The sequence below is a fragment of the Podarcis bocagei genome (assembly GCF_964188305.1).
Source record: "Podarcis bocagei genome assembly, chromosome: 16".
In the NCBI taxonomy this organism is placed as follows: domain Eukaryota; kingdom Metazoa; phylum Chordata; class Lepidosauria; order Squamata; family Lacertidae; genus Podarcis; species Podarcis bocagei.
Genome location: NC_138142.1, coordinates 32,052,143 through 32,065,369, shown reverse-complemented (window position 1 = coordinate 32,065,369; position 13,227 = coordinate 32,052,143). Strand labels below are relative to the sequence as shown.

General features: G+C 46.3%; 1 protein-coding gene across 1 annotated transcript in view; it reads right to left on the bottom strand.

Moving 5' to 3' along the window:
* PLCB3 (phospholipase C beta 3) overlaps positions 1-13,227 on the bottom strand; it is a 67,936-nt gene that overhangs the window by 2,484 nt on the left and 52,225 nt on the right. Inside the window, exons 24-31 of the mRNA XM_081174312.1 lie at positions 12,180-12,318; positions 10,610-10,645; positions 9,243-9,426; positions 7,794-7,905; positions 6,289-6,365; positions 5,558-5,650; positions 3,632-3,689; positions 1,859-1,945 (exon numbers count right to left, since the gene is read on the bottom strand). Coding sequence (XP_081030438.1) covers positions 1,859-1,945; positions 3,632-3,689; positions 5,558-5,650; positions 6,289-6,365; positions 7,794-7,905; positions 9,243-9,426; positions 10,610-10,645; positions 12,180-12,318 — 786 coding nt within the window. The remainder of the gene's footprint in view (positions 1-1,858; positions 1,946-3,631; positions 3,690-5,557; positions 5,651-6,288; positions 6,366-7,793; positions 7,906-9,242; positions 9,427-10,609; positions 10,646-12,179; positions 12,319-13,227) is intronic.

Genomic DNA, 13,227 nt, shown 5'->3' with positions numbered 1-13,227 from the left:
AAGACTTCCTGTCTAAAACCCCAAAGAGCTGCTGCCAGTCAGTGTAGACAGTACAGAGCTAGATGGACCAACGGTTTGGCTCAATATAAGGCAGCTTCCTATGTTCCTATTGGCAAAGCGGCATAGCTCAGTGGTACAGCATCTGCCCTGCATGCAGAAAGCCCGAGATTTGATCCCTGGCATTTCCAGGTAAGGCTGGTAGAGACGCCGTGTCTGAAACCCTGGACAGCCACTGCCGGTCAGTGTTGACGATACTTGGCTAAATGGACTCAACTCCCTATCTTTTTAATCGTCCTCTGGCAGCCCATTTCTGCTTGTGAACACACACAAAAATGGGAACGCTCCCAAGGCCTGAGAACCTATAGCCAGAATGAACATACAACTCGAATTCATAGAAGAAAAGCAACGGTTAGCAAACACAACAGAAACCAATCCTAAACACTCTGTAACACCATCCATTCATAAAACCCTAGAAACAGAAGATTTGGAGCCTAAAACACAACCAAAGAGAGAGAGAAGGACCCACACTCTCAGGAGCTGCTGGAGTCAGTGGGAAGGCTCTTCACGCTGTTCTGCAGATTGCAAACGCTTTACAGCTTGGGTAGGAAGCAAGGCCACTTGGAAGCGCTTCCTCGATGGCCTCAGCCTGCAGGCTGCCTGCGTGTTAACACTTTAAATTGGCTCAACAATGGGAGGTCTTTGGCGCTGGCAAACGCAGAAAGTGCTCTCCGGCTGGGTGGCTGCCAGGTGATGGGAAGACGCAGCCGCTTTATGACTTGACAACCAGCCCCAGAAGGTGGAAGCAGCAGCCTTAAGCCTGCCTTTTTTGTTTACCAAAGGCCACAGGGCAGTGGTGGCTGGGGCCAGAGGCAAAGGCAGGCACAGCAACTAACACACATTTTCACCTTTGAGCAGGAGGTTCGTCTCCACACAAAAACACACATTCATACCCTGCCCTCTATCCTCCATCCACACAAACAAGAGGCATTATCAGAGCCCAAGAGCTCACTCCAGGCAGGAAAAGCCCTGAAGGAGTATGTGAAGCCTGGGGAGACTTCTAAGGGCCAGAAAGAGAGGCTTGGAGGGGCATATTTGGCCTCTGGGCTCCCCATCCCCTGCCCCTACGGCCATTCTTTCAAAAGAAAAGGTCTTCTCCCACGTTTACCTAAGAAAACAACGCAATAAAAAGCTGCACAGGATCAGGCGAATGGCCTATCCAGGCCAGCATCTTTTTCTCAGAGTGTCCAACCAGATGCTTACAGGGACCCAAGAAGAGGACAAGAGTTCAAGAGCATCTCTCCCCGCTTGCGATTCCTAGCAAGAGATATTCAGAAGCACACTACCGCCCTCAACAGGGGAGGGGGAACATAGTCATCATGGCTAGTAGCCACTGATAGCATCACCCTCCATGAATTTTTCTAACCAGTCTTTCAAGCTGGTGACCGTTGCTGTATCTTCTGGAACAGTGAATTCCAGACATTACATATGCGCTGTGTGAAGGAGGACTTCTTTTTGGCCTGTCCTGAATCTTTTAGCTTTGTTGTACGACTCCAAGTTCTCCATTCTGAGAGGAGGAGAAAAGTTACTTCCCGCCTACTCCCCTCACACGGAACTACATTTCCCAGAGTTCCCTCTGGGATGTTGGATGAGGGGATTATGACCTAGGGAGGAGGCGTGGGCAAACGGAGTCGCACAGGCCCCAGTTGTCCCAATAACCCCGTTCCCTACCCAAATATACATTCTGGAATTTTTCCAACGGACAACTTGAAAAATAAAAACCCGGGCTCAGTCAGTAAGAGCATGAGACTCTTAATCTCAGAGTTGTGGGTTTGAGCCCAGAAGCATTTGCTGCACTCACCCGTGGCTCTTCGTCCTCAATCAGCTGTAGTATCCCCTGGTGTCCTGCCAGTAGCTTCTCTTGGCGCCGTTTCTGGGCTTCCTCAAGCTTTGGGATGGAAGGGAAAGCAGAGTCAGTGAAGCAGGGATAACGTTAACATGGCTCTTGTTTCACCAGTTCGCTCAGACTTGCAAGCTACAGTGTTTCCTGGGGAAAATAAGGCCTACCCCTCCTTGGTCATTCCTGCCTTTGATGCTTCCAGGTCGGACCCCTGTAATGCACCCACACTTGGAGATGGTCCAGAAACTTTAACGAGCTGAGGAAGCAGCGGCCAGAACTTGTGTGTCCAGGGCTGGCAGGATGAACCATTCTTAGGTCATAATTGGATTGTGATTTGTTTCCAGGCTCATTTATATATATATAAATAAAAAACGCCAGTTCTGGATGTTTACAACCTGGGAATTAGGGTTATCACAGGAATTGTCTCTTTTTCTACATACACGTGTGGGATCTGTGCTCAGTGTGAAGCTCTCCTTGCTTTTGCTTTGCCAAGAGTAACGCTGTTTACGGAGTTGAGCAAAAGGGCCTTTTCGGTGGTGATGCCTACTCTATGGAGCAGCTTCCCAGGAAAGGCATGCTGGGGTCCCTCTTTTGCCTGCTTATAAATTGACCCTTAAGATTTTGTTACAGCTGGTTTTAACTGGGGTGGGTTGTGCGGTTTTATTGTTGCTGAACAGATCACCCTCATATTTTTTAATGAGATAGCAGTTGTTGTTGTTTAGTTGTTTAGTTGTGTCTGACTCTTCGTGACCCCATGGACCAGAGCATGCCAGGCACTCCTGTCTTCCACTGCCTACCGCAGCTTGGTCAAACTCATATTCGTAGCTGTCCAAAAGTGTTTATATACTGTTATCCATTGAGATAACAGTATATAAACACTTTTATGAATAAAAATACAATCAAAATAGCAATAAACACAATGTTTTTTTAAAAAAATAAAACATCCATTAAAAATGCTTTTGGGTTATGTACTAAATAAATAAATAAATAAATGATAGCAATAACACTTTCATACGTGAAAACAAATTAATGTGAAAAGTTCCCAAGCAATAAAAAAAACATTTCTAACCAACACTACTGTTGTATGTTACTTGCTGTGCATGTTGAAAATGACAATAAAGACTTACAAAAGAAACACAAACACACAAATTCACAGGCAAAACAATTTCAAATCCAATACAGTACTGCACGGATAAAGAATGGGATAAAATTTTCTCCACTTAAAAGGGTCATTGAAAAATGAAGGTCTTCAATAGGTGCCAAAAAGATGACAGGGGTGGCTTGCCCAAAGCGAGGGAGTTGCAAAGTGCAGGTGAGATTTCAAGAGTGCCATCTGGACTCAAGAGCCAGCGTGGTGTAGTGGTTAGAGTGTTGGTCTAGGACCTGGGAGATCAGGGTTCAAATCCCCTACTAGACACAGCTTTGAGGTTTGGGGAAACCCAGCCAGCTGGGCAGGGTATAAATAATAAATTATTATTATTATTTCTATAACCAAGTGGTGTGTGTATAAAAATAAAATTCATTTTATTTTAATGTCCAATTAATAAAAGTAAACGGACACTGTATGCCCTTGGGCCAGTCACTGCCTCTCAGCCTAACTTACCTCACAGAGTTGTGGTAACTCCTGGTTTTACCCTCACAACATGTGGCGCCTTGAGCTCCTTGGAGGAAGGTGGGGTAGAAATATAATAATAATAATTGAAAAATGAATAAAAATGGGAATGGGAAACTCACCCTGCGAATGGAGTTCACCGACTCGGTGATATGTCTCCTGTTTATCTCCGTCAGTTCCCTGAGGGAAGACAAAGAGCCTTTTCAGGATGAGAAGATAAGCCCCTGTTTCCAAATAAAAAAACTCCTGTCCTCTCCACACAAACAAGCACAAGACACTAGCCGTAAACCAAAGCAGAACTGGCAATTCCACCACCTTTCCAAGCAACCCAGGTTGGGGTCTTCCAGCTCTGGTGAGATGGTCCTTCAAGAACATGGGCCGACGCTTGAGGCCCAGCACCTCCCATGCCCTTAAGGGTTTGCCCCTTAAAAAATTGTGTGCTTCTGCAAACCGTAGCCGGGGTGGCAGGTGCCCATTGGGGCTGCTATGGCAGAAGGCAGGAAGACCAATAATAAGTGGAGCCAGAGCCAATGATAGATACAGCCTAATCATCCTGGCTTTGCGTCTATTCTCCTCCCTGCTGAGAGGAGCAATGCCAAGTCTAAGGAAGAGAACGCAGAAAGCCAGTGTCACCCACTGGACTAGTCTGTAATGAAGAAGGCATGCAATGCGTACAACATGGGTATACAAACTAAGGCCCGGGGGCCAGATCCGGCCCAATCGCCTTCTAAATCCGGCCCGTGGACGGTCCGGGAATCAGCGTGTTTTTACATGAGTAGAATGTGTCCTTTTACTGTATTTAAAATGCATCTCTGGGTTATTTGCGGGGCATAGGAATTTGTTCATTACAGTGGTGCCTCGCAAGACGAAAATAATTCGTTCCGCGAGTCTTTTCGTCTTGCGATGTTTTTCGTCTTGCGAAGCATGGTCCGTCGCAACTGCGCCTCTTCAAGCGGCTTTAAAAAAAAAGCGCAAGACGTCTTCGTCTTGCGAAGCAAGCCCATAGGGAAATTCGTCTAGCGAAGCAACGCAAAACCGAAAAACCCTTTCGTCTAGCGAGTTTTTCGTCTTGTGAGGCATTCGTCTTGCGGGGCACCACTGTATTTTTTTTCAAAATATAGTCTGGCTCCCCACAAGGTCTGAGGGTCAGTGGATCATCCCCTGCTGAAAAAGTTTGCTGACCCCTGGCGTACAACATGGGGCTATCTTTGAAGGTGACTCGGAAACTACAACTAATCTAGAATGTGGCAGCTGGACTGGTGAGTGGGAGCGACAGGGAAGATTCTTTGTTTTTTGTTTGTTTGTTTTATAATTTTTTATTGGGTTTTTGATAATTTTATACATATAAAACACAACCATTTCAGACATTGAAAGACAAGGTTCTTTTCAACCTTCAGACCTCCTTTCCTAAGTTCCTAAGTTTAAATTTGCTGCATCTTTTACCATTACACATCTATTATATAACCATAATTGCCATAAATAATTCCACATTACAAGTGTCACTACATCCTTGCCAAAGATTTTAACTGTTTGCAGTGGTCTTTTAAATAAATTACAAATATACTCCAGTCTTTAGAAAATTCTTTGAGATAAAGGTTCTTCGGACGTATGGTTAAGATGTGATCTAAGACAACAACCCTAGCAGGGTTGTAAGAAGACTTGTAACGATAACTGCTCCTACCTTTTTATATTTATTTAAAAACTGACATTCTGAATGACTGAAATGTAAATTGGAAAATGTATAAATGCTATGATATAAAGATTAATTTTGAAAACCAAGAGACGGGAGGGAGGGAAGTTGAGGATGTGTTTAAATATTATAAAATGGAAACTGAATAATTTATTTATTTATTTATTTTTAAAGATGTGATCTAAGACACCACTATGAACTTGAGGATACTGTTTCTCTCCATTTATCTCAGTTTAGGTTTAATTTTGGTTTAGATTTTTTCAAAAAAGAAGAACACGCCTGCTTTGATCTTACAGGAAAAGCAGCCCTAGAAAGCAGTTGAAGGAAACCAACCCATCCCAGAGCCAATTCAACTCACACATCCTTTTTGCTCTTCCTCTCCCGGGATTTGGCTTCAGTGATGCTGTTGTGTCGTTTCCGGTCCAGGATTTTCTGAAGCTCCTTCTTCTCTCTAACCAAAGGTTTGGGGGTGCAGGGAGGGAAAGAATGGGCATGGGCTCAGTGGCAAAGCAGAAGGTCCCAGCTTTAATCACCGCTACTTCCAGGTAGGTCCGGGAGAGACTCCTGTCTAAAACCCTGGAGAACCACTGCCAGTCTGTGTAGACAACACTGAGCAAGATAGACCGATGGCCTGACTTGATAGAAGGCAGCTTCCTAAGTTACTGTTTGATTAGGTATTTCATTCAGAACAATGAGGACTAGAATCTTACTTTAGCAGAGCAGCAGTGAAGCACCTGCTTTGCAAGCAGAAAGCTGCAAACCCTCCGCTGGGAAAGACTCCAGTTTGAAACCCTGAACTGCTGCTGCCACTTAGCATAGACCAGAGATGGGGAGCCTTGACTCCAACTCCCATCAGCCTCAGCCTGCATGTCCAGAGGTCAGGCATGATGGGAGCGGCAGTCCAACAACCTCAGGAGGATGAGAAGGTCCCCACAAGCACAGAGCTAGGTGGGACCTCAGTTTGACTCTGTCTTAAGGCAGCTTCCTATCAAAAAGGCAGGCAGCATCTGGAGGAGGCGGAACAGCCCCTGAGAGTCCCCAAGAGAGGCTGCTGCTTCCCCTCCCATTTCGCCTCACGCCAGTACTCACTTTTCACTCATCTCCTTCAACTTCTTCAGCTGGGCAGCCTGGCAATCCCGGGCAATCTCTCTCAAGCGCTGCTGGGCCTGAGGCAAGGACGGGGGCAGCGGGGTGGGAGAGAAATGGGGGCAGGAATTAATATTCCTCTAAAATGGGCCCAGGGACACGGGTGGCGCTGTGGGTTAAACCACAGAGCCTAGGACTTGCCAATCAGAAGGTCGGTGGTTCGAATCCCCGCGACGGGGTGAGTTCCCGTTGCTCGGTCCCTGCCCCTGCCAACCTAGCAGTTCGAAAGCACGTCAAAGTGCAAATAGATAAATAGGGACCACTCTGGCGGGAAGGTAAACGGCGTTTCCATGTGTTGCTCTGGTTCACCAGAAGTGGCTTAATCATGTTGGCCACATGACCCAGAAGCTGTCTGCGGACAAACGCCGGCTCCCTCGGCCTATAGAGCAAGATGAGCGCCGCAACCCCAGAGTCGGTCACGACTGGACCTTTACCTTTAAAATGGGCCCAGGGTGTGTCTGTTGTTATTATCTTCTAAAAATTGATATACTGGTTGATTGTAAACAAATAAACAAATCCCAGAGTGGTTGACAAAAATAATAAAACAATGCAACAATTAAAAACAACTGTTTTTGCTTGCTTGCTTGACTGACTTACTTACTTACATATTGCACTAGCCAAAGGCCATGGCAACATCCAAAGAAGGGTAAAAGGGGGGGAAATACAGCAGTCGCTTTATGTGCAATAAAACCATAGTCAAATCCACCAAAACTTCTTATTACACAGAATAAAAAGTAATTCTCAAAAAAAAAAAAAAAATGTGCACATTAGAGTCCCCATTTCAATTGGCTGCTAGCCCATCTAGTTCTTTCTTCTTAATCTATCTAGCTCTCACCTATGGTTTAAAAGACCATAGATTGTTTAATTAGAAGAGGAACGTTTTCACTGCCACCTAAGGATATATAATGAAAGGGTGCCAGGGGAGCGTCCCTGGGGAGAGCAAATCACAAGTGGGGAGTCACAGCAGAAAAGGCCCCGTTCTCATGTTACCACCCTTCGAACCTCTTGTGGAGGAGGCACACAAAAAAAGGGAGATTTTAATGTATGACATTTATTGTGCTTTTAATATTCTGTTGGGTACGAGCAGAACCACAGGAGCACAGATTTTGACATGAGGACAAAACTTGGAATCGTTTCTTTCTTTCTTTTTTTAAAAAAGGCCGAAACTAGAGCTCAGCACTACAAGACACAGAACCACCCGCTCAGACATCTCAAGGTCTTTGTGCAATTGACCTTTGTGCGCACACAGAAACTTTCCCAGCAGGGTCAGGGTGGTTTGGGAACAGGGACGCTGAATCTCAGGGCCAGCAGGTGCTCTTGGGCTTCAGCTCCCATCATCCCCAACCATGCTAGCTTGGGCTGAGAAGAGCCTAACAACAACACATGGACACCCACAGCACCTCCGGCTTAGAGCCCACTATTTGAAGCCCCGCCCTGCCTTTAAACACCTGGCGCAGGTGCTCTCGCTTGCAGTCCCTCTCCAGCTGGTGCTGAACCTCCCGCAGCTGCAGCAGACCTTGCATCTGGCTCTCCTGATCCAGCTCCAAAGAACTTTGAGACCTACAGGGGGAAGGAAAAGAGCCGCACGTCAGGAGGCGCAAGTTGGCAAGAAAGGGTAAAGACTGCCGCGCACAAGCTCAAGCAGAATGGGGAGCACACAGTAAAAATCAACAAGGAATGAGTAATAATAATAATAACTTATTATTTATACCCCGCCCATCTGGCTGAGTTTCCCCAGCAACTCTGGGCACCTCCCAATCGAGTGTTAAAAACAATACAGCATTAAATATTAAAAACTTCACTAAACAGGGCTGCCTTCAGGTGTCTTTTAAAAATGAGATAGCTGCTTGTTTCCTTGACATCTGATGGGAGGGTGTTCCACAGGGCGGGTGCCACTACCGAGAAGGCCCTCTGTCTGGTTCCCTGTAACCTCACTTCTCGCAATGAGGGAACCACCAAAAGGCCTTTGGCGCTGGATCTCAGCATCCGGGCTGGACAATGGGGGTGGAGACGCTCCTTCAGGACTGAGGCAGTTTAGGGATTTAAAGGTCAACACCAACACTTTGAATTGTGCTCGGAAACATACTGGGAGCCAATGCAGATCTCTCAGGACCGGTGTTATGTGGTCCCGGCAGCCACTCCCAGTCACCAGTCTAGCTGCCGCATTCTGGATTAATTGCAGTTTCCAGGTCACCTTCACAGGTAGCCCCACGCATGCACCACTCTGTCGAGTAACCAAGCAGGTGGAAGAGAGTTGGGGGTGGGGTCATATACCGTCCCCCCCCTTTTTCCTCCCAGTAAAATCCTGCCTCTTGGGTAAGTTCAAAGGCAGCTGCTACCTATCTAGATGAGGGGGGAGGGGAGCCCTACAAGTAGGCAGAGCCAATCACAGACAAAGCAAACACACACTTCTGCTTGTCCCAGGCCCAGAAAAGCACTGCTCTGAGCAGTTTTCTGCTTTCCTCATGCTTCCTAGGCAGGGCTCCAAGCAGTTTTGCCTCTGCCCTGCCGCTTTGTCCTAGCCATCGACTTGTCCATTCCTCTTCTAATGGCATCCCCAAACCAGCCTGCACTCTGCTTATTCCAATCCCCATCCCTGGTCTGAGATCTGGCTGGCTCTAGCTGCACAGAGCGCCAGGACTGTAGAATTGGAAGAGACCCCCGAGAAATGCCTTGCTGCTTTCCTCTAAGAAAAGTCATGGTTTATCACTGAATTGGACTAAACAGCAATTCTGCGGATTTCTGTTTTTTTTCTGTGGGGAAAGCTGCAGAAAACCTCTCAGGCAAGTGAAGTATGGCTGAGCCCTCTGTTAGTGTGCTGCAGCAAGACTTTCCCATGAAGGCAGCTCTCCCGCTTCTAGCCACGGACGCAGGAGCCCCAGCCAGTCCCTTCTCACCCTTCCTGGCTGCGCAACCGGCTTTTTTCCCCCGGGGAGAACTGGGCGCTCTGCTTCTTGTTTTGGCTGCAGATCTTCTTCATGTGCTTCCGCCGGAGCTCCTTCAGCTCACGGTACTGCTTCTTCAGCAGCTTCACAAAGGACTTGTGCTGGCGCAGCTCCTCCAGGGACTGGGGGGACACTTCTGGAAGATACCCCCCAAAACACCCACCCAGGCACAATGGGTCACAGAATACTGTAATCCCCGTCCAACAACAAGGGGATGAGAGAGAGCACGTGCAGTGCAAGGCAGTTCCCACCTGCCCCTGTCCACACGTTTTCAAGTTTCTCTCTGGAGTCAAAAGGACTAGGAACTTGATTCCAGAGAGAACTAAAAATGACTGTCTGTAGTTCCACCATAAGGCAGGTTTATTTTTGAAATCCACAGTAGCAGTTCAAGACTTTTCCTTCCCCCACTTGAAAATTGATGAGGGTCTTGGAAGATGGGTTAATTACCGTATTTTTCCGTGTATAAAACTAGGGATTTTTTTAAACTAAAAAATTAGGTTTGAAATTGGGGCTCATTTTATACATGGGTAGTGCTGAGGGGTGTTTCCTTAATTTGGAGTCCTCAAAAATAGTCCTCTTATACATGGGGGCGTCTTATACACGGAAAAATATGGCATTATACAAATAAAAAACATTCACAACTTATATTTTCACGACAGTTTGTTTTCCAGCACTGGCATCAAAACCAGCATCGCATTATGAGAATCTCAGATTCTAGGACAGGGTCTTGTTAGCCTGTGTGATAATTTATTTATTTGTATTTATAATTAGATTTATATTCTGCCTTTCCTCCAAGGAGCTCAAGACAGCACACACTGTTCTCCCCTTCCCTATTTTATCCTCACAATGACCCTGTGAAGTAGGTTAGGCTGAGAGAGCATGACTGTCCCAAGGTCACCCCATGAGCTTCATGGCCAAGTGGGGATTTGAAGCTGGGTCTTTCCCCAGTCCTAGTCCAACACTCTAACCATTATGCCACACTGGCCCTGCCTGGGCAAAATGGCCTCAGTCTCCATTAGCCAAAGAAGTAAGTCAAGCACAAGAGTCAACGACAGAAAAAGTTCAACTGGGCTGCAACAGACAACCCTGAACGGGGCTTGTGGGCCCACAGTTTAAGAAATCAGTGATCTAGAGCAGCTGTTCCCAGTTATGGGTCCCTAGATGTTGCTGCACTACAACTCACAGTGGCCCCAACCAGCACAGAGGAATGATGGGAAATGTAGTCTAACAGCATCTGGGGATTCAAGGTTGGGAAAGGCTGGTCTAGAGGACCTTTGGATTCTATCTTCAAGGGTGTTGGCACAACAGTGTCTTCTTACCTGCAAGGATGCTGGCAATCAGATCGTCCCTTTGCACTACAGGGTTGAGAGAAGGCGAGAGAGAAAGAAATGAGAAACAGGAGTTAAAACAACGAAAGGGGCATGAGGGTATCCTTTTAGAAGTTTGTTCTTAAAACACGGGTCCAGGAAAGTATGGGGAGGTAGTGGGGCACATTCCTAGAAAATGTACCCACTGCAAAGACAGCAATTGTGGCAGCAGTAACCCCAACCGCATAAACCCCAACTGTGTTTTCCTAGAACTTGTTTATTGCTAGAAGGCTGCTACCGGCAGTTCTTGGGAGCAGACAGATCAATAATATTAATATTAGTAAGCATTTAATAATGAATATGCCACTTACTTGCCAAAATGCCTTCTAAAGGCTTTACAAGTATAAAATAGATTATAAAAAGTATAGCCACACGTGATTCGTTGTATTGAGTTAATTGGCACCATGAAGAAAGCAATGGGAAGATAAGCATTATAAAGACCGTAAAAGTAAATAAATATAGAATAAATCACTTCCATCAAAACACTGAAGAGAAGCACCCACAATTAAATTGTACAACAACCCACCCCCCTTAAAACAGTCAAAAGAGCAGGTTCAACTCAGGAGATCAGGAGAATGCTTTTCTAAGCAGGTGTGTATTCAAGAGCCGGCGGCATGCCAATACTGATGGGACCTATTACAGCAGGGAGAGCATTTTGTGACAATGGTGCCACCGGTGGAAAAGCCCATCCCTGCATTACCACAAACTGGTAATCACCAGGCCACAGCAACACAGGGGATCTTCCCAGCATAGTTCAGGGGAATGTGTCTCCATTGTTTGGAGGGGGGCAGGAAGCTGGGGGTGGGGAGAAAGAAGACACCCTGTTGCTGTAAGGCTATAGGCAAAATAAAAAGGTAAGCAAAAAAACAAAACAAAAGAAAACCCCAGCCATTCGCAAGTAGTGGAAGGAAAACCTGAAAAAATAGAGGAAATATAGCTCAGTTGGTGGAGCATGAGATTTCAGAGTTGTGGGCTCAGGCCCCACATTAGGCAAAAAAAAATGCCTGCATGTAAACTTGTCTGTACAATAGACTAGCATATCCAAGTTCAAGGACATATTCCAGCCAGGCAAAAAGAGGGAGCACAGTAGGGCTGTTGAGGGGTGAGGCCTAGGGAGAGTTTTGCAGGACATACATAGAGGCCTAAAGGTAAAGGTAAAGGGACCCCTGACCATTAGGTCCAGTCGTGACCGACTCTGGGGTTGTGGCGCTCATCTCGCTTTATTGGCCGAGGGAGCCGGCGTACAGCTGGTCATGTGGCCAGCATGACTAAGCCGCTTCTGGCAAACCAGAGCAGCGCATGGAAACACTGTTTACCTTCCCGCTGGAGCGGTACCTATTTATCTACTTGCACTTTGATGTGTTTTCAAACTGCTAGGTTGGCAAGAGCAGGGACCAAGCAACGGGAGCTCACCCCATCACAGGGATTCGAACCGCCGACCTTCTGATCGGCAAGTCCTAGGCTCTGTGGTTTAACTCACAGCGCCACCCACGTCCACATAGAGGCCTACTTTAGATCTTACCTTGACTGGGAACTACGCTGGGGCTCCGGGTTGGGGGGAGCAGGGGAGGTGGGGGCTTGTGTGCCTCTTCAGTGGGGCCAGCGGTCACACCAGAGGAACTTCTCGACACTGATGTCCGTGGCTTCTCTGCATTCTCCTGCTGGCGAGGAAAAGTAGCACAGTGGCAAATTCAGAAGTGTGGGGTCCCTTCAGAAGAGTCACACCCTCACCCTTCTAAGATTGTACAATAATCTTGCAATTACACAACTGTAATATGAAGGGGGTACGTTGCAGTTATTGGTGCCTTTCAGCTAGATCTGCTATTTTCTGTGCATGTACATGATTTGGAGTGCTCCAATATCTTCTCTCAGTGGGACTTGCGTTTGGCCTGAAGCTTCGTTGTACGTAACAGAACTTGCACACCGTTCTCTTGAACATGAAGCGACCCTAAATGCTTAGCTTTGGAGCATGCAGTGGCTAAAAAGACCCCCTTTCATGCTGATTGGGCGGCTGTAGGATGCTGGAGACAGAGACCCTGCTGCAGAAATAGTAAGGAGTCCTTGACCCTGGACCATTACATCACTGGCAAGGAGGGAGTTGCCTGCACTTCCATAGGTTTAATCCCTTGTCCCGCCTTCTTAGCAACAGGAGAATCTGTCTCTTCCCAGTTTCACACAGGGTTCTTTCATAAATCCATTTTCTGTCTTAACCTGTAACTTTTTAAAATCCCCATTCTTCATTCAACTTTTAAACCCACCCTTCACCACAAGATGCCAGGGTGGGTTAAAGCCATTAATTTTTTTTAATTAAAATTAGTTTAAAAGAAACACTATTGTTTCCTCTGAAAAATAAATATGTATGTTTTAAAAATATACTCGTTAACATGCCAGGCTGTATCCAAGTCAGTTTTATTCTGAGGAGACTCACTGACATTAATGAACCCAAGTTAGCAGTGTCCATTAATTTCAATGGGTCTACTTTGAATAGGACCAACACTGCATACAACCTTTTTATTACACATTATGCCCTTCTAATACATTTTTTTTTTAAAAAAAGTAGAGGATTCTAT